The sequence below is a fragment of the Acomys russatus genome, chromosome 19 (genome assembly GCF_903995435.1).
Source record: "Acomys russatus chromosome 19, mAcoRus1.1, whole genome shotgun sequence".
Classification (NCBI taxonomy): domain Eukaryota; kingdom Metazoa; phylum Chordata; class Mammalia; order Rodentia; family Muridae; genus Acomys; species Acomys russatus.
The window spans coordinates 9,235,444-9,263,132 of record NC_067155.1 but is presented as its reverse complement, the minus strand read 5'-3'; the positions used below and the strand labels follow the sequence as shown (position 1 = coordinate 9,263,132).

Genomic DNA, 27,689 nt, shown 5'->3' with positions numbered 1-27,689 from the left:
AAAGTTGATTTGAATTTAAAAGGTAAGTGAAATTTATATACAATAGGATATAATGAGTTCAATTTGTTATGCATGTTACTCCAATGTTACTAATACCTTCCAGTTGCCCATTTAAACTGGAGGCATCTTAAAAACACAATGTTTACCCAAATTCACTGCATTTTTGGAGGTACTCACCTAGAACTCTTAAAAATTTTTGTTAATTGACAACTAGACAATGTTTCCTGCATAATTTTCTCTCCCAAAGCCTGCATTGTCGTAACCACTATTGATGAATAGAAAATTGCATTTCGGCAGGGAGGTGAGGTCACAGTGGCACAGACCTCGCCCTCAGGTCTTGAGCTGGCTCTCTTACAGCCCTGCTTATTAATGAGTCTGAGATGTGCTGAATGAAGTCACCATCCTGCAGAAGCAAGAATCCAGGTGAGTACTTTGATATCAGTCCGAGTGTCAGGGACAGTAAAGAAGAGAGGACTTAGTATATGTTCAAGTTTTGTAGTGAGATGTTTGAGTAGAAAAAGATCCATGGAACTGAGAGAGAAGGCATTGGAATAATTTCATAAGTATGAGGTGATTCAGAATGACAGAAGTGTTTCAAACTTTGTCCCAGTTCCTGTTGGTTCTTAACATGATTTAATTTGCCAACTGTGGCTGACTGGGGGTACAACAGGACATTGCTGGTGATCTGTAAAGGTGCAGATGGACTATTGTAATAAATCATTGTAAAAATTCACCTTAACCTGTATGACATGTAGTGTATATTAGCAGTAGTAGTCATAGTAGTAGTAGCAGTAGTAATGATAGAAGGAGGAGGAGGTAAAAGAGAGGAGAGGAGGAGGAGAAGGACGAGGACAAGGAGTGAACTCATCATGATTTCATTCCTATAGTAGACATTTAAATGGAATTAAAAGAAGTTCATACTCACATTCCTGAGTACGGCAACTATGTTATCTGTTTCTGGATGTAAACATATTTTTGACATCTCATGTATCTTCTGTTTTCAGAGGCATTAGTAACTGATTCTGTATTTAATGGTCATTGGTGCAATGAAGTGTTTGAAGCCTCTTCCATTTGAACTAGAAAAGCTATCACAGAAGAGACATTACATTACAAACATTGTGCAAGGATAGCTAAGAACAAGTATGTCCCAACTTATCTCTCCTTGGGTAGTCATGCTCTAAATATAAGCAGAATCTGACTGAACAAAGTAAATGTTACTGATTTTATAGCACTGATGATGAAACATATAGTAAAATATGTTCGGTTTTCGTATTTGCTATTCCTAAGAAGACTTGCTCATATGTTTTCTGTTTGTATGGAGTGTTTTCAAACTCTAAACACTGCCAGTCTAAAAGCAGGCTGTTATATAATAAATATGTTATATTTGGAAGACTCATTCTTTAAATTCTTTAAACTGGAGTTATAGGAATGATAAAAGTAAAATCTTTTCAGGTTGTATTTTCTATTTGTGACTGAACTTGTAAACCTAGACATATAATCAAAAAAACCAAACACATAATCAGTACCTTTGGAATAATCATTAATCTCCTTTTGTTCTGTGAACCCTGTATAAATAAAGAAGCACCTACCTTTCCTTGAGGAATAGAGTTTGCTGCCCTAAGAGTGTTACCCAACTTAGGTGTACTGACGGGCAGTCCAACACATCGTCCTCCTTTGAACCATCACTACTTTACACTAATGCCTGGTATCAGATCTCAGTCAATATCATTGTGCACAAATATTGGATGATGTATGTTGGGCTAATGCTCTCAAATGTAATACCATGAATTTTATGTGCAGACCTCATCTGACACCAAAATTGCCCTTCAAGGAAAACCTTAAATCAAAATCACTTTCTTGTTTTCTGTGTGACTTCATAACCATACATCTCATGGAAAATTTCCAAGTGAAAAATCACATTGAACACAGTAGAATAAAACAATAGTGTAAGACTTGTCAGGAGTCTAAAAGTTTATAGAATTTTATAATGTGTATTTTGATTAATTGATCATGAACTATTTATGGGCACATGTACTTGTAATCCTGGTTTATGCACACAAGACAACACTGCATTATAAATTATTCCTTCTTTGACAAAAAATTACTGTTGCTATGCTTAGCACTGGGTTGTTCTTAGCATGTGGGATTGTATTTTTTTCTTCCTTAGCAGATGTGACCAGTTTTCTACAAAGTTTGCAATCACATTCAGATAATGAAAAGTTATAAGCTCTTGGTCAATTTGCAAAAATGTATAAGACTATTATTTTTATTTATTTTTCTTTCAGTTTTTGTTCATTTTTAAAATTTCCTTTGTTTTAGGTGACTTAAAAGTAGCTAGTTTCTTTAAAACCTCTTTATATTTAGTGTTTGGGTTGATCTAACGTTTTTTTCTTCCCATATTTGCTCCTATTAATCTTATCTGTTTTAAGCACATTATTTATTCTTCTACTCTCATATTACATTTTGTTTATTTTTACACCCCCACTCATGCAAGCTCTTTGTCATCATCTAATGAGCTGCATTACAATTGATTTGGCTCATGAGGTTTATCCCACATAAACAAATATCTGTTATAGCAATAAACAAAGAAACTACATTAAGACAGAATATAGGCTAAAGATCTCTTTGGACCTGGATTAATTCACTTAATAGAATTCTTTCTATTGTGTTCAGTATCAATTCCCTCTGCAGTGCCAACATATAGAGAAAAGACAGCTAGTATTTGATAGTCTCTAAGGTCTCAGAATATCTCCAAACATGTTTTAACTTCTTCACAGCTGCTTCTGCCTTATGGAGAGATGGAAGCACCAACCAAAGAACATGTATCTACTTGATCTAGGCCCTCAACACACATGTGATGGATGATCAGTTTGATCTTCATGTGGGTCCCCTACTAAGTAGAATGCCTTCTGTCTATGGACTCTGTGTCCTGCTTTCCATCACTTTACCTTACCCAGGCTGCCTTGTCTGACCTCAGAGCATGAGGATGAACTCAGTCCTTTTGTACCGAGGTGTGTGTGTGTGTGTGTGTGTGTGTGTGTGTGTGTGTGTGTGTGTGTGTGCTGGACTCCCCTTTTCTGATGGCAATGGGAAGGCAGATAGGAGGAAGTGCATGGGAGAAAGGAACTGAAAGATGACTATGGAGGGACCTGTGATCAGGATGTAAAGTGAATTAAATTAAAAACAAATTTAAAAATTAAATAGTCTGTTGAAATTATTTAACTGTTCTTGTTATACAGCATTCAAAGCAGATATCAATGAATTCAGAGTGTCTTGCATCATGTTTGTCTTTATTACTATTTGTTTTATGATCATTTATTTATTATTCTCACTGGCCAACATCAAATCATCGTGAATGATTCATATCGTGTAAAACTTTTTATCTCTTTTTCCTTCATTATTTTCATTATAAGTATTGAGCCATCTCACAGTTAAAACGTGGAAAATAGCCATTATTACAAACAAGTTCTGGAAGAAGTATTATTATGTGTCTTTTCTGGCTTTGTACTCCGGAGTATAAAGGACCCTCTGTTTCAGTCTCTCAGTAGCTGCATGGATTGATGGATTCTTCTTTCACCCCAAGCTGCAATCATTGGCAGTTATTCATTAAACCACAGAAAATATGTGGACATACTCTAAAAGAAATAGTGCTGAATCACAAAATGGCCTTCTGGAATCTGGCAATCAAAATTGGTTTCTTTTCACAAATAACCACTGGAATTTTGGGAAATTTCTCTCTTATGATCTACTGTCTAGGTCTTTACTATAGAGAATGCATATTAAAGCCCACAGATTTGATTCTCATGCATATAATGGCAGACAATGCCTTGATTATTCTCCCTACAGGAGTTCCCCAAACAATGGCAGTTTGGGGATTGAAGCAGTTCTTAACTGATTTTGGATGCAATTTAATATTGTACTTTCAACGAAGTGCCCAGAGTGTGTCCATAGGAACCACATGTCTCTTGAGTGTCTTTCAGGCTGGCACCATCAATCCTAGGAAATCATGTTGGACCAATCATAAAGGCAAAGCTGAGAAGTACATTTGATGCTGTCTGTTTATTATCTGGGTTTTGTACTTGTTGATGAATTTCATTCTGTTTGTGTACCCATTTAGTAAAAGAAACACAAACAATCAGACAAGAAAGCGAGATTTTGAATACTGTACCATTGTAGGGAGTGATGCAATTAGTGATGCCCTCTATGAAGCATTGGTGGTGTGTCCTGAGGTTTTCCTTTCTGGGCTCATGGAGTGGTCCAGTGGCTCCATGATTGTCCTTCTGCTCAGACACAAACAGGTGGCTCAGCACATCCGCAGCACTCATAATTCCAGCAGAACTTCCCCTGAGTCCAGAGCCACACAACACATCCTATCCCTGGTGTCTATCTTTCTGGGTTTTTATACTCTATCCTCCTTCTTAAGAGGTTGCATTTCTCTGTTGCCTAAACACAATTGGTGGCTAGTGAACATCACTCCCTTGATTTCTCTTTGTTTTTCCTCTTTTGGACCATTTGTTATTATGAATCATTACTCTGTTATGTCCAGACTCAGTTTGTTCTGGATAAGGGATAACCCCTTCTAATCATAGTTTAATTATTTAAATAATGATTTGCTTGGTATCCATTGGTTAATTCACACTCTATCCTCAAAAGATCAATACAGTGACTTTAATGGGTGGTTGGCACTTTGTCTTTTTAAGGTTAGAAAAATGACCATACAAGCTTTTCAGCTTGTTGAATTAGCAGCCAACTAAAGCTGATCATATTACTTGTGTTCATTTCTGTCAGTTTGCAGCTGTGAGAGTCTTCTCTTTGCCCACCTGATAAACAAAGAGGTCAGCAAGAACTCTGTCAATAGCACAAAATTTCTTGTGGCATTCATCCACAAAAGGCTGCTTGGATGCTTAAGCCTATCACAGCCAGTTTTAGGGGCAAACATTCTACCTGAAAGGAAAACTGAAACCATGTGTGTCCATGAAATTGTTCTTCAGAAGGCTGTAGTACCATCATAAGAGTAATATCATCATAAGAGTTATATATGTTACCTCAAACAGATATCAATCCAAAAGAATGATGGCTTTAACATAATTTTGAAGATTGTTAGCTAATATTTTAGTGAGAATTTTTATCATCATGCTTATTTGATAATAACTTTATTTGTCATTGTTCTGTCTTTATCTGTTTGGCATCATGATAACACTAACCTCAGCCAAATGTATTTGGAGAAATTAATATAGATATTATAGGAGTCAGTTCTGAGATTTGTTGAAAAGCTAAAAATTGGAAGTATGATTAGATAGAAGTGATCAAATCCTGGGCCTATACCCAGTGAACTCCATCTCATACCATAGAAATATTTGAATATGAATTATCCTTGCTGTTTTATTTATTGTAGCAATGAAATGGTGTCTTCCTACATATACATAAACAGATAAACCCAGCATTAAATACTTTTCATGTAGAAAATGTACTATAACTTGACTATAGTGAAAGATAGAATCATAACTTGTGTAGAAAAATTGATGGACTGATTATGGATAACATTAAGCCAGGTCACACAAATCCAGGAAGAAAAAAATTACTTGTTCTCCAGTTGTTCTAAAGAAAAAGAATCCCAATCACTTAATTTTCATTATAAAGACTCAGGAGCTAGGATGCTGGAGTAAAATCCTACTAACTCAGAAAGGCAGACAAAGCACCCAACTGAATTTACTACTCACCTCATGTCCCAGATGAAAAAGGCCAGCTAGGTCACATGACATCCCAAGAGTAGAAAGCCAAAAGCTTAAAACCAAAGAGTTATTTCTCCCTCTCCATGATGTTCATTGTTTAAAGTTTCCTTGAAATTATTTGATATTTGTACGTATACATTTATAGTATTACACATATATACAATAGATTACCTATGGCAAGAAGAATGGTGACACAGTCAGGAATTGTATAAATGTTACATTCTTATTGTTTGGGCTACTTGTATTTGTCAGCCTTGAAGAAGACATCTTTCCTACCTTGGTGAGTCTAAATTTCTGAACATAAATCAAGCTCCATCACATAGTCTCATTATCCTCTTATCACATTTATCTAGAGCTAAAACCATCTTAACCCAGAAGCTCTTAAGCTTCTTTGTAAAACTAAGCTACCTGGTCCTCAACCCCCTCAGAGACTTGGGAATTCAATTCCCATTCTAACTGTCAATATGCCTAGAGTTTTTCCAGATAGTTAGATGTTGAATATAATGCTATGTGATGTAATGTCTGAGCTTATATGTGGAAGTATCAATATGGAACAAGATTCATTTTTTTGTGTAATTCATATGTTGTTATAGCGAAGATCAAACATCAAATGGATACCATGCTATGCTTCTTTCTCCCTGTCTTGGCAAAGTCCATGACTGTCCAGATGGATAGAAGCTGTGACCCATTTTTAACTACCTGTCTATTTTACACATTTAATAAATACAATCCCAATGAAAAACCACATCTCATTCTTTACAGAAATAGAGTAAAATAATTCTAAAATTTATATGGCATCACAAAAGACGCTAGTTAGCCATAGCAATCAATATCAACATGGGGGGGATTACCATTACAATCTTAAGAAATACTATAAATACATAATAATGAAATTATATGGCATTGCCATTAGTAGTACACAGATGTAAAAAAAAGAGAATAAATTGAGGACCCAAACATGAGTACATATACCCTCAGCCATTTAATATTTGAAAAATGTGCCAAAAACCCATGATGGATCAAAAAAAAGCATTGTCAAAAAATGGTGCTGTCAAAATTTAATTTCCACAATGAGGAAAATGACATTAGATTTGTATCTACATGTTTGCACAAAAAATTCATTCCAAATTGAAAAAGGTCCCTAACATTGAATGCCAAAACATTTAAAATGCTATAATGACATATAGACTGGAACTTACATGGTATAGCTGTATGGAATACGTTTGTTTTTTTAATAGGGATTCTTTTGCTTAAGAATTAAGAAAAATGCTTTCCTTTTTCCTGGTATAAATTATTCTTTGATGATTTTACATGTATACATATTTATACACTTACATACTATTCTATTGACATCCTGTTCTGCTGCTGGTGTGATGCTTTCAAAATCACAAGTTCTATCAATGTGCAGTAGTTCTTCTGCTCATTTGACAAGCACCTCACCAATAATCCAAGAGAATCTTAGTGACAGTCTGGGAAGTCTGAGATATCCATCCTCACAGAATGTCCACTTCCATGATTACTTGGATATTCAATGTATCAAAGTGATAAATATATTTAATACAATATATGTACATATTTGTGATTCTTAAGTCCATCTAATTAATTAATGGCCATATTAGCCATTATTTCTTTGTGAAAATTCAATAACAATGGTGATTTTGCATACACACTAGTTTAGATATGTGCACAGGTTTGAGGAACCCAATTGACAAAGGCTTCTGCTGAGGGTCTATTGTATATAGAAGGGACACAGCTTCTTCTCTAAAGCCAGAAACATGTAATGGAAGAGCCAGATGTTTTCTGGAGCAGACCTTTAGGTGTGCTGCCGTTTCTGATTATGAGAAACAACTTTTTCGCACACTAAGGGGCTAAGGTTAGACCGCATGGCTGCTGTGTGCTTGATTTTTTATGTTTTCTTTGAAATAGCTTGTGTTCATCCTGTGTAGGATTGTTTGCTTTAGCTTCTCATTGACTTTGCATCATTTTATGATAGTCTATTTATTATTATTATTTATTATTATTATTATTATTAATTATTATTAATATCATCATCATCATCATTATTTCTTCACTTCTGTTTCCTGGAAAACTACAAATAAGATGCTATAAATCTTTTTAAAAATACTTTATTAATTTATTCATGTTACATCCCAATTGTTAGCCCATCCCTTGCAATCTCCCATTCCTCCCTCCCTCCCACTTCCTCCTACTCCCCTCCCCTATGTCTGTGACTGAGGGTGGCCTCCTCCCCCTGTATATGTTCATAGTTTATCAAGTCTCTTCTTGGTGACCTGTTATCCTTCCTCTGAGTGCCACCAGGCCTCTCAGTCCAGCGGCCGTGGTCAGAAATGGGGTACCAGAGTTTGTATGAAAGTCAGAACTCACTCTCCATTCAACGGTGGGGAATGTCCTGTCTATCAGCTAGGCCTAGGTAGGAGTTCGAAGTTTACTGCCTATATTTTCCTTGGTTGGTGCCATAGTTTGAACAGGACCCCAGGACCCAGATCCACCCATCATGATGTTCTTCTTGTAGGTTTCCAGGGCACTCTGGATCCTTCTATTTCCCCATTCTCCCATGCTTCTCTCACCTAAAGTCCTCCCCTCTGACCCACTTTCCTGGTAAGTAAAGTCTTTCATGGGACATGCCCCTTGGGCTAGTGTCTCAATATAAGTGAGTATATATCACTTGTCTCTTTTTGCTTCTGGGTGAACTGACTCATTATGATAATTTCTAGTTCAATCCATTCGTCCACAAATTTCTGGAATTCCTTTTTTTAATAGCTGAGTAGTATTTCATAGTGTAAATGTACCACAGTCTCTTTATCCATTCGATGCTATAAATGTTAATAGAATTGTTTTCCATAAAATATAGCTTTTTTAAGACACTCAGACCCCTTTCTGTATCTGTTTTATTTTCTGACTCCTAATCTTAATCCTGGTCACACAGGAAAATACAAGACAATGCATAAATATCCAAAAATTGACTCAAGAATTAAATAGAAAATATATAATATTTTAAGCTACTATATAGAATTATTATATCATTATCCATAGATATTTCCTTCTGATCCTTTTTAGTCTTTGGCAACTTCATACATGTGTATAATGAAATATGATCATAAATCTATGCCTAATTGCTCCCTCCTAATTCTACCTGTATCTCCCCTAACATCTTCCCTCCCTAATTTTGAAAAAGCCAGCTCCAGCAGTGTTCTGTTGTCTGAGAAACAGATGTGGGGTCAACAATGAATGTGACATGAGTACACACACACACACACACACACACACACACACACACACACACAGACGACACAGAGGATGAAACTAAGCTCAACAACTTTATATATCATGGCAAAAGCTTTCAAGCAATTTAAAAATTACAATGTGATTTCATCCTGTTTCTTGAAATCAGTTATTACAATGACACATGATCGTATACCTCATATTTTGCAAATGAAAAAACAAATTACTCTCAAGAACCCACAGACAATCTTATCTAAACAACTTATTATATATTAACAAAATGAAAGCAGTCAAGATATGTTTTTCAAACATGGTTTTATTTACTACAAATGTGGGGGGGAAATCAGGCTGTAATTCATGGTTACAAAAAAGGCTCTAATCATTTTATTATTCATATTAAATTGTAATCTTATAAAAATGAACTCATAAAGGTTTAAAAAACATAAACTCTTATATAAAAAGCAATCAGCCATTTATACTTTAGACCATCAGGATGCACATCGATATTCCTTAATATTTCTTTAAATAATTTCAGAAATATAAGTGCAAAAATGTGTATAAGTAACTAATAATCATTTTTATCATCCATGCACCTTTAGTTATAGAAGCACATTATCGAGTTCTAGTCAGGCTGCCATTCTTCCTGAAGCCTGAACTCAAAACATCCCTTGCACTACTATCAAGAGTGTGCCTCTCCAACTTCAAATTGCTCCCCAAATTTTTATACAGGAAAGCCACTACAAAACATCTTAACCTATCTTTGTTAATAATCTACATCTATATGTTATTTCTAACTGTGGGGGCAGAATCATTAGTAGGCCGCAACAGAAATACCTGTCAATGATCAATCACTAATATTGTATGTCCCAGGAAAGCTCATTGGTTGGAAATTCATTCTTTCTGAGCCCTTAATGGTGCCAAGATATTTGATACTGTAGGTTTTCTTGTGGTGTCCTTGGCCCCTCTGACTCCTTTAATTCTTCTTCCTACTCCTTCACAGGATTCCCCAAGCCATGCGTCATGTTATGCTGTGGGTCTCTGCATCTGTTTCTGTCAGTTCCTGGGTGAAACCTCTCTGATGATAATTATACAAGGGTTCTGTCTCTACATATAATGTAGGCAGGACAAATTATAGACCAAAGATTTTGCAGCTGGGTTGAAGTGCCAAAACCTCTGTTGGAAGTCTTTCCTGGTTAGAGAAGGTGAATAATTAAGGATCCATATTCTACATACTAGTAGTTATAGCAAAGTCGCATTCATGGTGTCCTGGGAGTTTCCAATCCTCTTGACTTCTACACAGTTTCAGAGATATGCCCCCATTCTAGGCTTCTTTCCCAGCACTCTCTAGCTCCATCGTTCCCCTACCTGATCCCTCCTCCTCCCATTCTCAGTCCCACTCCTGTCCAGAATCCTTCTCCATCCACCCAAGATGTCTATCCTATTTCTTTTTCTCAATGAAATTAAAGAGTCCCCCACGGCTCTCTCTGTTACTTAGCTTCTATGACTCTGTGGATTGTTGGCTAGTTATCCTTTATTTTACAGCTAATATCCACTTATAAGTGATCACACACCATATTTGTCTTTATGGGTATGGGTTACCTCATGCAGCAGCATCTTTCTTTGTTTCAATCATTTGCCTGCAAATTTCATGACGCCATTGCTTGTGATAGCTGATTGATAAAGCACTGTATACATGAACCACATTTCCAGTATCCATTCTTTAGTTGAAGGGTAGATAGGTTGTTTCCAGTTTCTGGCTACCAAAAATAAAGCTTGAAGGCACATAGTTGAACAAATGTCATTGTAGCATGCTGGAACACATTTTCTGTATATGCTGATGAGTGGTATAGCTGCATCATGAGGCTAGATCTATTTCCAATGTTTAAAGAAACTGCCAAATTGGTTTCCAACAGGAGCCGGTGTTTCCTTTCTGTTCTCATGAATGTTAGGCATATCCTATTATGTGAAATCTTTTTCTGATTCATCACTTTGTCAGCCTCTCAATTAGAAATCACATTTAAACACAGGTAATTTCTTCTACAAATTAAATTTACCTTCATTGTTTCCTATTGAAGGTGTGTGCAAAGAGTCTGTCTGCATTTTGCTAGATCACACAGACCTCTAAGGTATTTGGATGTATTCAGACTAGGCATTTTGATGAGTTAAAATTACTCTAACGGAACACATAAAATTAAGGTAGTGGTAGAAAGATATAAAATTTGAAATTGTAAACTGAGGGGTGCACTTGAATAAGACTCATATGCTTATATAAAATATACAAAGAATACGATCTATAACAAATATTATAAGTATTTCTGTAGGAACTAAGTTGATTTGTGTTTCAAAAAAAGTAAGTGACGTCTATATCAATGGGATATTAAGAGTTTAATTTCTTTTGCATGTGACTCCAATGTTACTAACACCTTCCAGTGCTCCCCAATCAATTTTGAGGCATCTTAAGAACCCAATGCCTCCCAAAATTCACTCTATCTTTGCAGATACTCACAAGGCACTCTTAAAAGTCTTTGTTAATTGACAAGTAGAGAAAGTTTCACAAATAATTTTGTCTCCCAAAGCCAGCATTGTAATCACCACTACCGATGAAAAGAAAATTGCAGTTCTGCAGGGAGGTAAGGTCACAGTGGCACAGACCTCGCCCTCAGGTCTTAAGCTGGCTCTCTTACAGCCCTGCTTATTAATGAGTCTGAGATGTGCTGAATGAAGTCACCATCCTGCAGAAGCAAGAATCCAGGTGAGTGCTTTGATATCAGTCTGAGTGGCAGAGTCAGTAAAGAAGAGAGGACTTACTCTATGTTCAAGTTTGGTAGTGGGAATTTAGTGTAGAAAAAGATCCATGGAACTGAGAGAGATAGGAATAATTACATAACTAATAGGTGAGTGGGAATGACAGAAATGTTCCTAACTTTGTCCCAGTTCCTATTGGTCCTTACTGTGATTTAATTTGCCAACTGTGACTGACTGAGGCTACAACAGGACACGGCAGGCCATTTAAAAAGGTGCTGAAGGACAATTGTAGTAAATCATTGTGAAAATTCACCTTACTCTACATGACATATAGTGTATCTAGTAGTAGTAGTAAGAGGACGAGGGAGAGGAAGAGGAGGAGGAGAGGGAGGAGAAGAGGGAGGAGGTGGAGGAGAAGTTGGAGGATGAAAATGAGGAGTGAACTCATCATGATTTCATTCCCATAGTGGACATTTAAATGGAATTATAAGAAGCTCCCATTCCTGGGTAGGGCAAGTATGTTATCAGTTTCTGGATGTAAACATATTTTTATTTGACACCTCACTTGTCTTCTGCTTTTAGAGGCATTAGTAACTGATTCTGTATTTAATGATCATTGGTGCAATGACTGATTTGAAGTCTCTTCCATTTGAACTTGGGAAGGTATCATGGAAGAGAGGTGGCATTACAAGTATTGTGCAAGGTTGGCTAAGACCAAACATGTCCCGACTTATCTCTCCTCGGTTAGTCATATTCCAAATGTAAGAAGAATCTGATTGGCCAAAGTAAATTTTACTGACTTTATAGCACAGATGATGAAACATTCAGTAAAAGATGTTTGTTATTAGTATTTGCTATTCCTAAGAAGACTTGCTCAGATAGTTTCTGTTTGTCTGGAGTGTTTGCGAACTGTAAGCATTGCCACTCTAAAAGCAGGCTTTTATATAATAAATATGTTATATTTGGAGAACACATACTTAAAATTCCTTACAGTGGAATTATAGGACAGATAAAAGTAAAACCTTTTCAAATTGTATTTTCTATTAGTGACTGAACTTGTAAACCTAGACATATAATGAAAAAAACCAAACACATAATCTGTACTTTTGGAATAATCATTAGTCTGCTTTTGTCTGTGAACCCTGTATAAATAAAGAGGCACCTACTTTCCTTCGTAGGAATAGGGTTTGCTGTCCTAAGGATGTTACCCAGCTTAACTGTATCAATGGGCAGTCCAACACTTGTCCACGTTTCTACCATCACTACTTTACACTAATTCATGGTATCTGAGCCTAGGCAGTATCATTGTTCATAACTATCAGATAACGTATGTTGCAACAATGCTCTTAAACGCAATTCCATGAATTTTATGTGCAGATCTCAGCTGCCACCAAAACTGATATTCAACAAAAAACTTAAACCAAAATCACACTCTTGTTTTATGTGTGACTTCATAACCATACATCTCATGGATTTGTTTCTAAGGGAAACATTATAGGGAACACAGTAGAATAAAACAATAGATTATAAATCCTTCTTTCTTTCACAAAAACATTACTGTTTTTATTCTTAGCACTGGGGTTACTGGCATGCAAGTTTGCATTTGTTCTTCCCAAGCAGATGGGATCAGTGTTCTACAGAACTTGTAGGCACATCCAGATAATGCAAAGGTATAAGGTACTTGGTTTATTTACAAACATGTACAAGGTTGTCACTCTTATTCCTTTTTTCTTTCACGGTTTGTTCATTTTTTTTCTTTCCTTTTAGTTTACATAAAGTAGCTGGTTTCTTTAATATCTCTTTATATTTACAGTTTTGGTTGATCCAATTCTTTCTTTTTTCTTTTTGCTCTTATTAATCTTATCTGTCTTAGGTACATTATTTAATCTTCTACTCTTATACTATGTTTTCTTTATTTCCTCACCGTGTCTCATACAAGCTCTGTGTCATCATCTAAGGAGCCGCATTAAAATAACATTGGCTCAACACATATTTATCCCACATTAACAAACATTTCTTAAAACCATAAGCAAAGAAACTAAATTAAGACAGACAACAGGCTAGTGATCTTTGTGCTTCTGGATTAATTTACTTAATAGAATGCTTTCTATTTTGTTTCTTATCCATTCCCTCTGCAGTGCCAACACATAGAGAAAAGACAGGTAGTATCTGATAGTCTCTAAGGTCTCAGAATATCTCCAACATGCTTTAACTTCTTCACAGCTGCTTCTGTCTTATGGAGAGATGGAAGCACCAACAAAAGAAAACACATTTACTAGATCTAGGACCTCAACACACATGTAATGGATGTTCAGTTTGATCTTCATGTGGTTCCCTTAGTAAGAAGAATGACTTCTGTCTATGGACTCTGTTGTCCGCTTTCGATCACTTTGCCTTATGCAGCCTGCTTTGTCTGGCCCCAGTGAATATGGATGAACTCAGTTCTTTTGGGACTTGATGTACTGAGGTGTGTGTGTGTGTGTGTGTGTGTGTGTGTGTGTGTGTGTGTGTGTGTGTATCTGTGTGTGTGTGTGTGTGTGTGTGTGTATTGTGCTCCCCTTTTCTGAGCACAAGGGAAAGGCATATAGGGGGAAGTGCATGAGAGAGAGAGAAGGACTGGAAGACGACTATGGAGGGGTTTATGATCAGGATGTAAAGTGAATATATGAATTAAAAATATTTTAAAAGTTAAAATAGTTTGTGGTACTATAAGGACTCTCATTCTAAAGAATTCCCAACAAATATCAATATATTCTGAAAGTCTTGCACCATGTTTCCTTTTATTATTATTTATTTTATTATGATTTATTTATTATTCTCCTGGCCAACATCACATCATCTTGTATGATTCATGTCATGTGAAACATTTTCTCTGTTCTACCATCATTATATATGTTATAAGTATTGAGCATTCTCTCAGTAAAAACATGGAAAGTAATCATTCTCACAAAGAAGTTCTGGAAGAGGTGTTTTTTTTCCATTTTATTATTTTATTCATATTACATCTCAATTGTTAGCCCTTCCACTGTTTCCTCCCATTCTTCCCTTGCTCCCACTTCCCCCCTTCTCCCTCCCCTCTGTCTGTGATTGAGGGAGACCTCCTTCTCCTATATGTGCTCTTAGAATATCGAGCCTCTTCTTAGTAACTTGCTATCGGAAGAGGTGTTTTTATGTGTCTCTTCTGGCTTTCTACTCGAGAGTATAAAGGACCCTCTGTTTCAGTCTATCAGTGGCTCTATGCATTGGTGGATTCTTCTTTTACCCCAAACTGCAATCACTTGCAGTTTTTCGTTAAACCATATAAACGGTGTGGACATACTCTAAAAGAAATAGTGCTGAATCACAAAATGAACTTCTGGAACTTGGCAATAAAAATTGTTTTCTTATCACAAACAGCCACTGGAATTTTGGGAAATTTTTCTCTTTTATTCTGCTATCTAGGTCTTTACTACAGAGAATGCAAACTGAAGCCAACAGATTTGATTCTCATGCATCTAATGGCAGCCAATGCCTTGATCATTCTTTCTGCAGGAGTTCCCCAAACAATGGCAGTTTGGGGAATGAAGCAGTTCTTGACTGATTTTGCCTGCAAATTCATAGTGTGCATTCAACAAAGTGCCCGGAGTGTGTCCATTGGAACCACATGTCTCTTGAGTGTCTTCCAGGCTGTCACCATCAGTCCTAGGAAATCGTGTTGGAGGGATCATAAAGCCAAAGCTGAGAAGTACATTGGATGCTGCACACTTATTATCTGGGCTTTGTACTTGTTGATAAATTTCATTTTCTTTGTGTACCCTTTCAGTAAAAGAAATACAAAAAATGTGACAACAAAGCGAGATTTAGAATACTGCTCCATTGTAGGGAGTGATCCAATTGGTGAGTCCCTCTATGCAGCCTTGGTAGTGTGTCCTGAAGTCTTCCTTTCTGGGCTCATTGTGTGGTCCAGTGGCTCCATGATTGTCCTCCTGTTGAGACACAAACAGTTGGCTCAACACATCCGCAGCACTCATAATTCCAGCAGAACTTCCCCTGAGTCCAGAGCCACACAACACATCCTGTCCCTCGTGTCTATCTTTCTGTGTTTTTATACTCTACCCTCCTTCTTAAGAGGCTGCATTGCTCTGTTGCCTAAACACAATTGGTGGCTAGGGAACATCACTCCCTTCATTTCTCTTTGTTTTCCCTCTTTTGGACCATTTGTTATTATGAATCATTACTCTGTTATGCCCAGACTCAGTTTGTTCTGGTTAAGAAATAAACCCTCTTAATCGTATCTTAATTATTTAAGTGACGTGTTTTTCTTTGTATCCACTGGTTGATTCACACTCTTTCTTCAAAAGGTCAATACAGTGACTTAAATAGGGGGTTGGCACTTTCCGTTTGAAAGATTTGAAAGATTACCATACAAGTGTTTCTACTTGTTGAATTAGAAACAGACAAAAGCTTGCATATTATTTGAGTCTCAATTCTGTCAACTCGCAGCTGTGAGAGTCTTCTCAATACGCAACTGATATGCAAAGTGGTCAGCAAGAATTCTGTCAATATTACTAAACTTCTTGTAGCGTTCATCCAGGCAGGGCAACTTGGATGCACATGGCTATCACAGCCAGTTTTAGGGAGCCAACATTCTACCTCTAAAGAAAACTGAAACCAAGTGTGGCCATGAAATTGTTCTGCAGAAGGTTGTAGGACCATAACAAGAGTAATATCACCATAAGAGTAATATCTGTTACCTCAGACAGATATCAATCTTATCTTATCAATCAATCTTATCAATCTTATCAATGGATTGTTTTAATGTGATTTTCGAAGATTTTTTGCTAATATTTTAGTGAGAATTTTTTTTATCTACATGCGTATTTGATAATAACTTTATTTGTCATTGTTCTCTCCTTATCTGTTTGGCATCATGATAATGTTAACGTCATCATAAAATATTTGGAAAAATTAATACAGCTATTTTGGGGGTCAGTTTGAGGTTTGTTGAAAAGCTAAAAATTGGAACTATGATTAGATTGAAGTATTCAAATACTGGGCCTATAAGCAGTGACCTTCTTTTCATACCATAGAATTATTTGAATATGGATTATCCTTGCTGTTTTATTTATTGTAGCAATGAAATCGTGTCTTCCTACATATGCATAAACAGATAAATCCAACATTAAATATTTTTCATATATAATGTGTACTATAACTTGACTACAGTGAAAGATAGAATCATAACTTGTGTAGAAAAATTGATGAACTGATAATGCATAACATTAAGCCAGGTCACACAAACTCAGGAAGAAAAATATTACCTGTTCTCCAGTTGTTTTAAAGAAAGAGAATCTCAATCACTTAATTTTACTAATAAAGACTCAGGAGCTAGGATGCTGGAGTAAATCCCTACTAACTCAGAAAGGCAGACAAAGCACCCAAATGAATTTACTATTCAGCCCATGTCCCAAAGAAAGGCCAACTAGGTCACATGACATTCCAAGAGTAGAAAGCCAAAGCTTAACACCAAAGAGCTATTTCTCATTCTCCATGCTGTCTTTTGTTTATAGTTTTCTTGAAATTATTTCATATTTGTATGTATACATTTATAGTATTACACATATATACAATAGATTACCTATGGCAAGAAAAACTGTGACACAGTCAGGAATTGTATAAATGTTACATTCTTATTGTTTGGGCTACTTGTATTTGTCAGTCTTGAAGAAGACATCTTTCCTACCTTGGTGAGTCTAAATTTCTGAACGTAAATCAATCTCCATCACATAGTTTCATTATCCTCTTATCACATTTATCTAGAGCTAAAACCATCTTAACCCAGAAGCTCTTAAGCTTCTTTGTAAAACTAAGCTACCTGGTCCTCAACCCCCTCAGAGACTTGGGAATTCAATTCCCATTCTAACTGTCAATATGCCTAGAGCTCTTCCAGATAGTTAGATGTTGAATATAATGTTGTGTGATGTAATCTCTGAGCTTATATTTGGAAGTACTAATATGGGGCAATATTCATTATTTTTGTGTAATTCATATGTTGTTATAGCGATGGTCAAACATCAAATGGATACAATGCTATGCTTCTTTCTCCCCGTCTTGGCAAAGCACATGACTGTCCAGATGGATAGAAGCTGGGACCCATTTTTCCTACCTGTCTATTTTACACATTTAATATATACAATCCCAATGAAAAACTACATCTCATTCTTTACAGAAATAGACTAAAATAAACTAAAACTTATGTGGCATCACAAAAGACCCTACTTAGCTACAGCAACCAATATGAATGCCGGAGCGATTAACATTCCAATATTAAGAAATACTATAAAGACATAATAATGAAATTACATGGCATTGCCATAAATACATAGATGTAAACACAAAGGACAAAATTGAAGACACAGACATGAGTACATATACCTTCAGCCATTTAGTATTTGAAAAATGTCCCAAAAACTTATGATGGATCAAAAAAGCACTGCCAACAAATGGCGTTGAGAAAACTGAATTTCCACAGTGAGGAAAATGACATTAGATTTGTATCTACAAGTTTGCACAAAACTTAATTCCAAACTGAAAAGGGCCCTAAACATGAAGGGCAAAACATTTAAAATGCTGTAAGGAAATATAGACAGGATCTTACACGGTAGAGCTGTATGGAAGAACTTTGTGAATAGAGAGACTTTTGCTTAAGACTTAAGAAAAATTGCTTTTCGATTTCAATAAAACTCTGTTCTGCTAGAAGAAGCCGTGCTCTTCGGGGAAAATGGCGACTCCTGCTCCTGCGCCTGAGTCGCCACTGGCCACTGAGCCTGTGCCTGCCGTGGGCCCTGCCTGGGAGCCCTGCCTGCCAAGCCAGCCACAGCCCATGCACAATGTGCTCGCTGCCCTGCGGCTTCGAGCCCCCAGCTCCTGAGGACTTGGGGCAGCAGAGTTCGGCAGAGCTGTGGGGAAAGTTGAGGCGCCAGGAGAGACTTTTGCGCAACGAAAAATTCATTTGCAAATTGCCCAACAAAGGTAAAAAGATCTCAGACACCATCGCCAAACTGAAAGCAGCCATTGCAGAATGTGAAGAGGTTGGAGGGAGAAGTGAACTATTTAACCCTGTTAGTGTAGACTGTAAGCTAAGGCAAACAGCAACCACAAAAGATGATACTGACATAGACAAGGCCCAGAATTCTGACCTGATGCTTGATACTTCGTCATTAGTTCCTGAATGTTCCTCTGTAGATATTAAATCCTCTAAAGCAACCTCAGAAACCCTGGGACCTGCACATCTCACTCACGGAGGGAATGAGGAGACTTTGGAGGCTGGCTGTCCAGTGAGCACAGGCCCAGCTCCCAGCAGCAGAGCCAGGGCACCCTCGTCTGAAGTGAACCAACATCTTGCCCAGCGCCCTGTTACAGGTCAAGCAGAAGATACTTCCAGCAGCATTGACAGTCTATTTATCACTAAATTGCAAAAGATTACAATTTCAGACCAGACTGAACCCCAAGAAGAAAACACCAGCGCTGACAACCTTCTAGGACTCCAGAGCGAGACTCCTAAGAAGCCGTACTACACGGAAGTGCTAGAAATGCGAGCCAGAAACCCAGTGCCCCCTCCTCACAAGTTTAAGACCAACGTGTTACCCACAAAACAGAGGGACTCACCAAGTCATCGTCAGAGGGGTGAGTCTCCTGCCTCCTCAGAAGAGCAGCGACGCAGGGCCAGGCAGCATCTTGATGACGTCACAGCAGCGCGCCTCCTTCGGCTCCACCACCTGCCTGCGCAGCTGCTCTCTATAGAAGAGTCGCTGGCCCTGTAGGAAGGGCAGAAGCAGAATTACGAGGAGATACAGGCAAAGCTCGCAGCACAGAAATTAGCCGAGAGACTGAATATTAAAATGCAGAGCTACAACCCAGAAGGGGAGTCTTCAGGGAGAGAACGAGAAGTGAGGGACAAAGACGATGCCCACTCCTCAGAGGAATGCTGAAGAGGAGCGCTGGGAGGCCTTGAAAGCTGACTGTTGAGCTGTTACTGTCTCCTGTCAAAAGTCTTAACAAGTATCAAGATCAGTGTCAGACCTTGTGGAGGGACAGCGTTTTTTAAAGTTACACAAAAGTAGCTACAGAATAAGAGCCTGGTTTGTCATTGAGAAGATGATCTTCATGTGCTTGAACAGTTGAATATTTGAACATTGTGTTTGACCGTATTGTATTACAGTTTGGCAGTATGTTGTGCATTGGTCTGATAGTTTAGCATGCTAGAGCACTCTTTTTCTCTACGCTAACTGCTTTTTCCTTATTCTTACTCTTATCAAATAGCATTGCTTACATCCCTTCTGGTGAAATACTTTGTTACCCCAGGCACCTACAGTGAACTAGGAAGACCTGGTTCCCTCTCTTAGATGAAGGGAACAGACTAAAGAGTGGTCGGCGTGAGCTCATGGAGTTCCTGAGGTGCTGGATGTGAGGTGCTGTGTCAGACACTCAGAAATGTTACAGAAGGGTATATTTGCTGCTCCTGTCCTGGGGTGACTGCTGTCTTCCTGAGATATGGAGCCCTTTGAAGAGGTACTGGGTAGGGGAGGGTCTGCGCTGGTTTGGTGAGCTGCTCTTGGCTTCCAGTGTCTTGAGCTCCTTGCTGTCTTGGATGATAGGTCCCTGTACTGAACACTTAGGTGTGGTAAGGAAACTGGTGTTTTTCTAAGAGGTACAGCTGAATTGTCAGTATATTGCTTTTTTTCCTTTTTAAACCCAAAGAGGTGTTTATAGGCTGCAGAAAACTCAGTCTCATGTATGTACACATTTCGGTTGTTTAAAATGATTATATGATCATTTCCAGCAAAGATAACAATATGTTATCAAAAAAGCCCTTTGACTATTATGTGGAACTTGTAAAGGAGAAATAAAATACCAATCACAGAAAAAAAGAAAAATTGCCTTTCTTTTCCTTGGTGTAAATTGTTATTTGTTGATTTCATATTTATACATATTTAAAATACACACATACTATTCTATTGACATCGTGTTCTGTTGCTGGTGTGATGGTTTCAAAATCAAAAGGTCCATGGATGTGCAGTAGTTCTTCAGGTCATTTGACAAGCACCACACCAAGAATCCAACAGGATTTGAGTGCCAGTCTGGGAATTCTAAGATATCCATCCTCATAGAATGTCCACTTCCACGATAACATGGATATTCAATATATCAAAGTTATAAAAATTTTAACACTATATATGTAAATATTTGTGACTCTTAAGTGCATCTAATTTATTAATGGCCATATTACCCATTAATGCTTTGGGATATTTCAATAGCAGTGGTAACTTTGCATACACAGTAGTTTAGGTATATGCACAGGTTTGAGGGACCCTATTGACAAAGGCTTCTGCTGAGGGTTTATTATACACAGAGGGGACACCGTTTCTTCTCTAAAGCCAGAAATTTGCGATGGGAGAGCCAGATATTGGCTGGAGCAGGCCTTAAGTGGTACTGCTGTTTCTGATTATGAGAAACAAATTTTTCGCACACTAAGAGGCTAAGGTTAGAACCCATGGCTGCTGAATGCTTGAAATTTGATGTTTTCCTTGAAATATCCTGTGTTCATCTTGTGCACGAGTGTTTGCTTCAGATTCTCATTGATTTTGACTCATTTTGTGATAATCTATTATTATTGTTATTGTTGTTGTTGTTGTTATTTCTTCATTTCTCTTTTCTGGAGACCTCTAAATATGATCCCATGAATCTAAATAAAATTGTTTTCTATAAAACATAACTCTTGTAAGAAACTCGGAATCCTTTTCTGTATCTGCTTTATTTTCTGACTCCTAATCTTAATCTAGGTCACATAGGAATGTACAAGACAATGCTTATATATCCAAAAACAGACTCAAGAATTAAATAGAAAATATACAATATGTTAAACCTACTGTATAGAATTATTATATCATTATTCATAGATATTTCCTTGATACTTTGTGTTCTTTGGCAACTTCATATATGTGTATAATGAAATATGACCATCTATCTATGCCTAATTGCTCCCTCTTAATTCTACCTGTATCTCTCCTAACATCTTCCCTCCCTAATTTGTCAAAGCCAGCTCCAGCAGTGTTCTGTTGTCTGAGAAGCATATATAAGGTCAACAATGAATGTGACATGAGTACGCACACACAGAGACACACACACGCACATACACAGAAGACACAGAGGATGACACTAAGCTCAACATCTTCATTTTTTCCTTCAGCATATTTGCCAAGGCAAAAGGTTTCAAGCAATATAAAAATTACAGTGTGATTGCATCCTATGTTTCTTCAAATCAAGAATTACAATGAGACATGATCATGTACCTTATGTATTGCAAGTGAGAAAACAAATTACTCTCAAGAACCCACATACAATCCTATCTAAGCAACTTATTATATATTAACAAAATGTAAACAGGCAAGATATGGTTTTCTGACGTGGTTTTATTTACTACAAATGAGTGAAAAACGCAGGCTGTAATTTGTGGTTACAAGAAAAGGATCCAATCATTTTATTATTCATCTTATATTGTAATCTTATAAAAATGAACTCTTAAAAGAAAAAGAAATCTAACCTTCTATTTAAAAAACAATCAGCCATTTTTACTTCAAACCATCAAGATGTACATCTATATTCCTCAACATTTCTTTAAATAATTTCAGAAATGAAGGTGCAAAAATGGATATAATAAATTAATCATCACTTTTGTCATCCACCCAACTTTAACAATGGAGGCATATAATTGACTTCTTGTCAGGCTCCCATTCTTCCTGCTGTCTGACCTCAAAATATCCCTTGCATTACTATCAAGAGTGTGCCTCTCCAACTTCAAGTTGTCCCCCAAAATTTTATACAGGAAAGCCACTAACAAAACATCTTAATCTAAGTTCATTAATAATATACATCTATAAATTATTTCTAAGTAGGTGGTAGAATCATGACTCTGCTGAAGCAGAAATATTTGAAAAAGATCAATCACTAATATTCTATGTCCCAGGAAAGTTCATTGGTTGGAAATTCATTCTTTCTGAGCCCTTAATGGTGCCAAGATAGTTGATTCTGTAGATTTTCTTGTGGTGTTCTTGACCCTCTGACTCCTTTAAATCTTTATCCTACTCCTTCACAGGATTCCTCAAGCCATGTGTCATGTTAGGCTATGGGTCTCTGCATCTGTTTCCATTGGTTGCTGGATGAAACCTCTCTGATGATAATTACACTAGGACTCTGTCTCTGCATATCCTGCATGCAGGACAAATTATAGACCAAAGATTTTGCAGCTGAGTTGAAGTGCCAAAACCTCTATTGGAAGTCTTTCCATGTTAGAAACGATGGCTAACTAAGGATCCATATTCTCCATTACTAGGTTTTACAGCAAACTCACATTCATGGTGTGCTGGGAGTTTCCATTGCCCTTGCCTTCTAGACAGTTTCAGAGATATGCCCTCATTTTAGTCTTCTCTCCCAGCAATCTCTAGCTCCATCTTTCCTCTACCTGATACCTCTTGCTCCCAGTCCCAGTCCAACTCTGGTCCAGGATCCGTCTCCATCTACCCAAGATGTCTATCCTATTTCTTTTTCTCAGTGAAATTCAAGAATCTCCCACTGCTCCTTCTGTTACTTAGCTCTTTGACTCTCTGTGTTGTTGACTAGTTATCCTTTATTTTACAGCTAATATCCACTTATAAGTGAGCACACACCATGTTTGTCTTTATGGGTATGGGTTACCTCATGCAGCAGCATCCTTCCTTGTTTCAGTCATTTGCCTCAAATTTCAAGACGCCATTGTTTGTCATAGCCGATTAATAAAGCACTGTGTACATGAACCACATTTTCGGTACCCATTCTTCAGTTGAGGGGTGTCTAGGTTGTTTCCAGCTTCTGTCTACCACAAATAAAGCTTGTAGGCACATAGGTGAACAGATATCATCGTGGCATGCTGGAACATATTTTGTGTATATGCTGATGAGTGGTATAGCTGCATCATGAGGCTAGATCTATTTCCAATGTTTACAGAAACTGCCAAATTGGTTTCCAACAGGAGCCGGTGTTTCCTTTCTGTTCTCGTGAATATTAGGCATGTCCTATTACGTGGAATCTTTTTCTGATTCATCACTTTGTCAGCCTCTCAATTAGATATCACATTTAAACACAGGTAATTTCTTCTACAAATTAAATTTACCTTCACTGTTTCCTAGTAAAGGTATGCGCGAAGAGTCTGCGGGCATTTTGGCTACGTCACACAGACCTATAAGGTATTTAGACGTATTCAGTCTAGACATTTTGCTGGGTTAAAATTACTCTACAGGAACACATAAAAATAAGATAGTGGTAGAAACATATAAAAATTTGAATTTCTAAACTGAGGGGTGCACTTGAGTAAAACTCATGTGCTTATATAAAATATACAGAGAATACTAGCTATAACAGTTATTGTAAATATTTTTAAAAGAACTAAGTTGATTTGTATTTAAAAGGTAAGTGAAATCTATATACAATGGGATATACAGAGTTCAATTTCTTATGCATGTGACTCCAATGTTACTAACACCTTCCAGTGCCCCATTCAAATTGCGGCATCTTAAAAACACAATGCTTCCCCAAATTCACTGTATTTTTGGAGGTTCTCACCAAGAGCTCTTAAAAGTTTTTGTTGATTGGCAACTGGTGGTTTCATTAATAATTTTGTCTCCCAAAACCAGCATTGTAATCACCATTACAGATGAAAGGAAAATTGCAGTTCTGCAGGGAGGTGAGGTCACAATGTCACAGGCCTCACCCTCAGGTCTTGAGCTGGCTCTCTTACAGCCCTGCTTAATAATAAGTCTGAGATGTACTGAATGAAGTCACCATCCTGCAGAAGCAAGAATCCAGGTGAGTGCTTTGCTATCAGTCTGAGTGGCAGAGTCAGTAAAGAAGAGAGGACTTACTCTATGTTCAAGTTTGTTAGGGGGAAGTTTGTGTAGAAAAAGATCCATGGAACTGAGAGAGAAGGCATAGGAATAACTTCATGACTAAGAGGTGAGTGGGAATAACATAAGTTTTTAAAACTTTGTCCCAGTTCCTGTTGGTTCTTACTGTGATTTAATTTGCTAACTGTGACTGACTGAGGCTACAACAGGACACGGCAGGCCATTTATAAAGGTGATGAAGGACTATTGTAAAAAATCATTGTGAAAATTCAACTTAATCTACATGACATGTAGTGTATCTTAGTAGTAGGAGAAGGAGGAGGGTGAGGATGAAGAGTAGGAGGATGAGGAGAAGGAGGAGGTGTTGGATAAGACGGAGGATGAAGAGGAGCAGTGAACTCATCATGATTTCATTCCCATAGTGGACATTTAAATGGAATTATAAGAAGCTCACATTCCTGGGTAGGGCAAGTATGTTATCTGTTTCTGGATGTAAACATATTTTTATTTGACACCTCACTTATCTTCAGGTTTTATAAGCATTAGTAACTGATTCTGTATTTAATGGTCATTGGTGCAATGACTGATTTGAAGTCTCTTCCGTTTGAACTTGGGAAGGTGTCATGGAAGAGAGGTGGCATCACAAGTACTGGGCAAGGTTGGCTAAGACCAAACATGTCCTGACTTATCTCTCCTCGGTTAGTCATATTCCAAATGTAAGAATAATCTGATTGGCCAAAATAAATGTTACTGACTTTATAGCACAGATGATGAAACATTTAGTAAAAGATGTTCAGTATTAGTATCTGCTATTCCTATGAAGACTTGCTCAGATGTTTCCTGTTTGTCTTCAGTGTTTTCAAACTGTGAACACTGCCACTCTAAAAGCAGACTATTATATAATAAATATGTTATATTTGGAGGACACATTCTTAAGATTCCTTACAGTGGAGTTATAGGACAGATAAAAGTAAAATCTTTTCAGGTTGTATTTTCTATTTGTGACTGAACTTGTAAACCTAGACATATAATGAAAAAAACCAAACACATAATCTGTACCTTTGGAATAATCATTAGTCTGCTTTTGTCTGTGAACCCTGTATAAATAAAGAAGCACCTACTTTTCCTTGTAGAAATAAGGTTTGCTGTCCTAAGGGTGTTACCCAACTTAACTTTAACAATGGGCAGTTCAACATTTGTCCACTTTTCTACTATCACTACTTTACACTAATTCATGGTATCTGAGCTCAGGCAGTATCATTGTTCACAACTATTGGATAACGTATGTTGCAACAATGCTCTTAAATGCGATTCCATGAATTTTATGTGCTGATCCCAGCTGCCACCAAAACTGACATTCAGCAAAAAACTTAAACCAAAATCACACTCTTGTTTTATGTGTGACTTCATAACCATACAGCTCATGGATTTTTTCCAAGGGAAACATTACAGGGAACACAGTAGAATAAAACAATAGATTATAAATCCTTCTTTCTTTGACAGAAACATTACTGTTGTGATTCTTAGCACTGGGTTACTGGCATGCAGGTTTGTATTTGTTCTTCCCAAGCAGATGTGATCAGTATTCTATAGAACTTGTAGGCACATCCAGAAAATGCAAAGGTATAAGGTAGTTGGTTTATTTACAAACATGTACAAGGTTGTCACTCTTATTCCTTTTTTCTTTCACGGTTTGTTCATTTTTTTTTCTTTTAGTTAACATAAAGTAGCTGGTTTCTTTAAAAATCTTTTTATATTTACTGTTTTGTTTGATCCAATTCTTTCCTTTTTCTTTCTGCCTTTATTAATCTTATCTGTCTTAGGTACATTATTTAATCTTCTACTCTCATATTATGTTTTCTTTATTTTCTCACCGTGTCTCATACAAGCTCTGTGTCATTATCTAAGAAGCTGCATTAAAATAACACTGGCTCAACACATATTTATGCCACATAAAGAAATATTTCTTGTAACCATAAGCAAAGAAACTAAATTAAGACAGACAACAGGCTAGTGATCTTTGTGTGTCTGGATTAATTTACTTAATAGAATGCTTTCTATTTTGTTTCGTATCCATTCCCTCTGCAGTGCCAACATACAGAGAAAAGACAGCTAATATCTGATGGTCCCTAAGATCTCAGAATGTCTCCAAATATGTTTTAACTTCTTAACAGCTGCTTCTGCCTTATGGAAAGATGGAAGCACCAACAAAAGAAAACGCACCTACTAGATCTAAGCCCTCAACACACATGTAATGGATGGTCAGTTTGATCTTCATGTGGGTCCCCTAGTAAGTAGAGTGGCTTCTGTCTATGGACACTGTTGCCTGCTTTCAATCACTTTGCTTCATCCAAGCTGCCTTGTGTGGCCTCAGTAGATGAGGATGATTTCAATCCTTTTGGGACTTGATATAGTGAGGTGTGTGTGTGTGTGTGTGTGTGTGTGTGTGTGTGTGTGTGTGTGTGTGTGTGTGTGTTGTGCTCCCCTTTTCTGAGGGCAGGGGGAAGCACATGAGAGAGAGGAGACCTGGAAGACAACTATGGAGGTGGCTATGATCAGAATGTAAGGTGAATAAATAAATTAGAAATAAAATTTTAAATTAAAATAGTTTGGAGTATTATAAGTTCTCTTTTTCTACAGCACCCCTAACATATATCAATATATTCTGAATGTTTGCATCATCTTTGCTTTTATTATTATTTATTTTATTATTATTTATTTAATATTCTCACTGGCCACTATCAAATAATCTTGAATGATTCTTTTGTGTGAAACTTTTTTCCTCTTATTCTATCACTATTTATGTTTTAAGTATTGAGCATTCTCACAGTAAAAACATGGAGAGGAACCATTCTCACAAAGAAGTTCTGGAAGAGGTGTTTTTATGTGTCTCTCCTGGCTTTGTACTCAGGAGTATAAAGGACCCTCTGGTTCAGTCTCTCAGTGGCTAAAAGGATTGATAGATTCTTCCTATACTCCAACCTGCAATCATTGGTAGTTATTCATTAAACCACAAAAACTGTGTGGACAGACTCTAAAGGAAATTGTGCTA

General features: G+C 37.1%; 1 protein-coding gene and 2 pseudogenes across 1 annotated transcript; all 3 read left to right on the top strand.

Annotated features, from left to right (window-relative positions):
- Positions 1-3,653: 3,653 nt before the first annotated feature.
- Positions 3,654-4,583, top strand: LOC127203059 (vomeronasal type-1 receptor 4-like; annotated as a pseudogene).
- A 10,475-nt stretch (positions 4,584-15,058) lies between these two features.
- LOC127203590 (vomeronasal type-1 receptor 4-like) lies at positions 15,059-15,988 on the top strand. The gene has a single exon (XM_051162417.1). The coding sequence runs from the start codon at positions 15,068-15,070 to the stop codon at positions 15,986-15,988; it is 921 nt and encodes a 306-aa protein (XP_051018374.1). The 5' UTR covers positions 15,059-15,067.
- A 2,601-nt stretch (positions 15,989-18,589) lies between these two features.
- On the top strand, positions 18,590-19,690 carry LOC127203557 (DNA-directed RNA polymerase II subunit GRINL1A-like; annotated as a pseudogene).
- Positions 19,691-27,689: the final 7,999 nt, after the last annotated feature.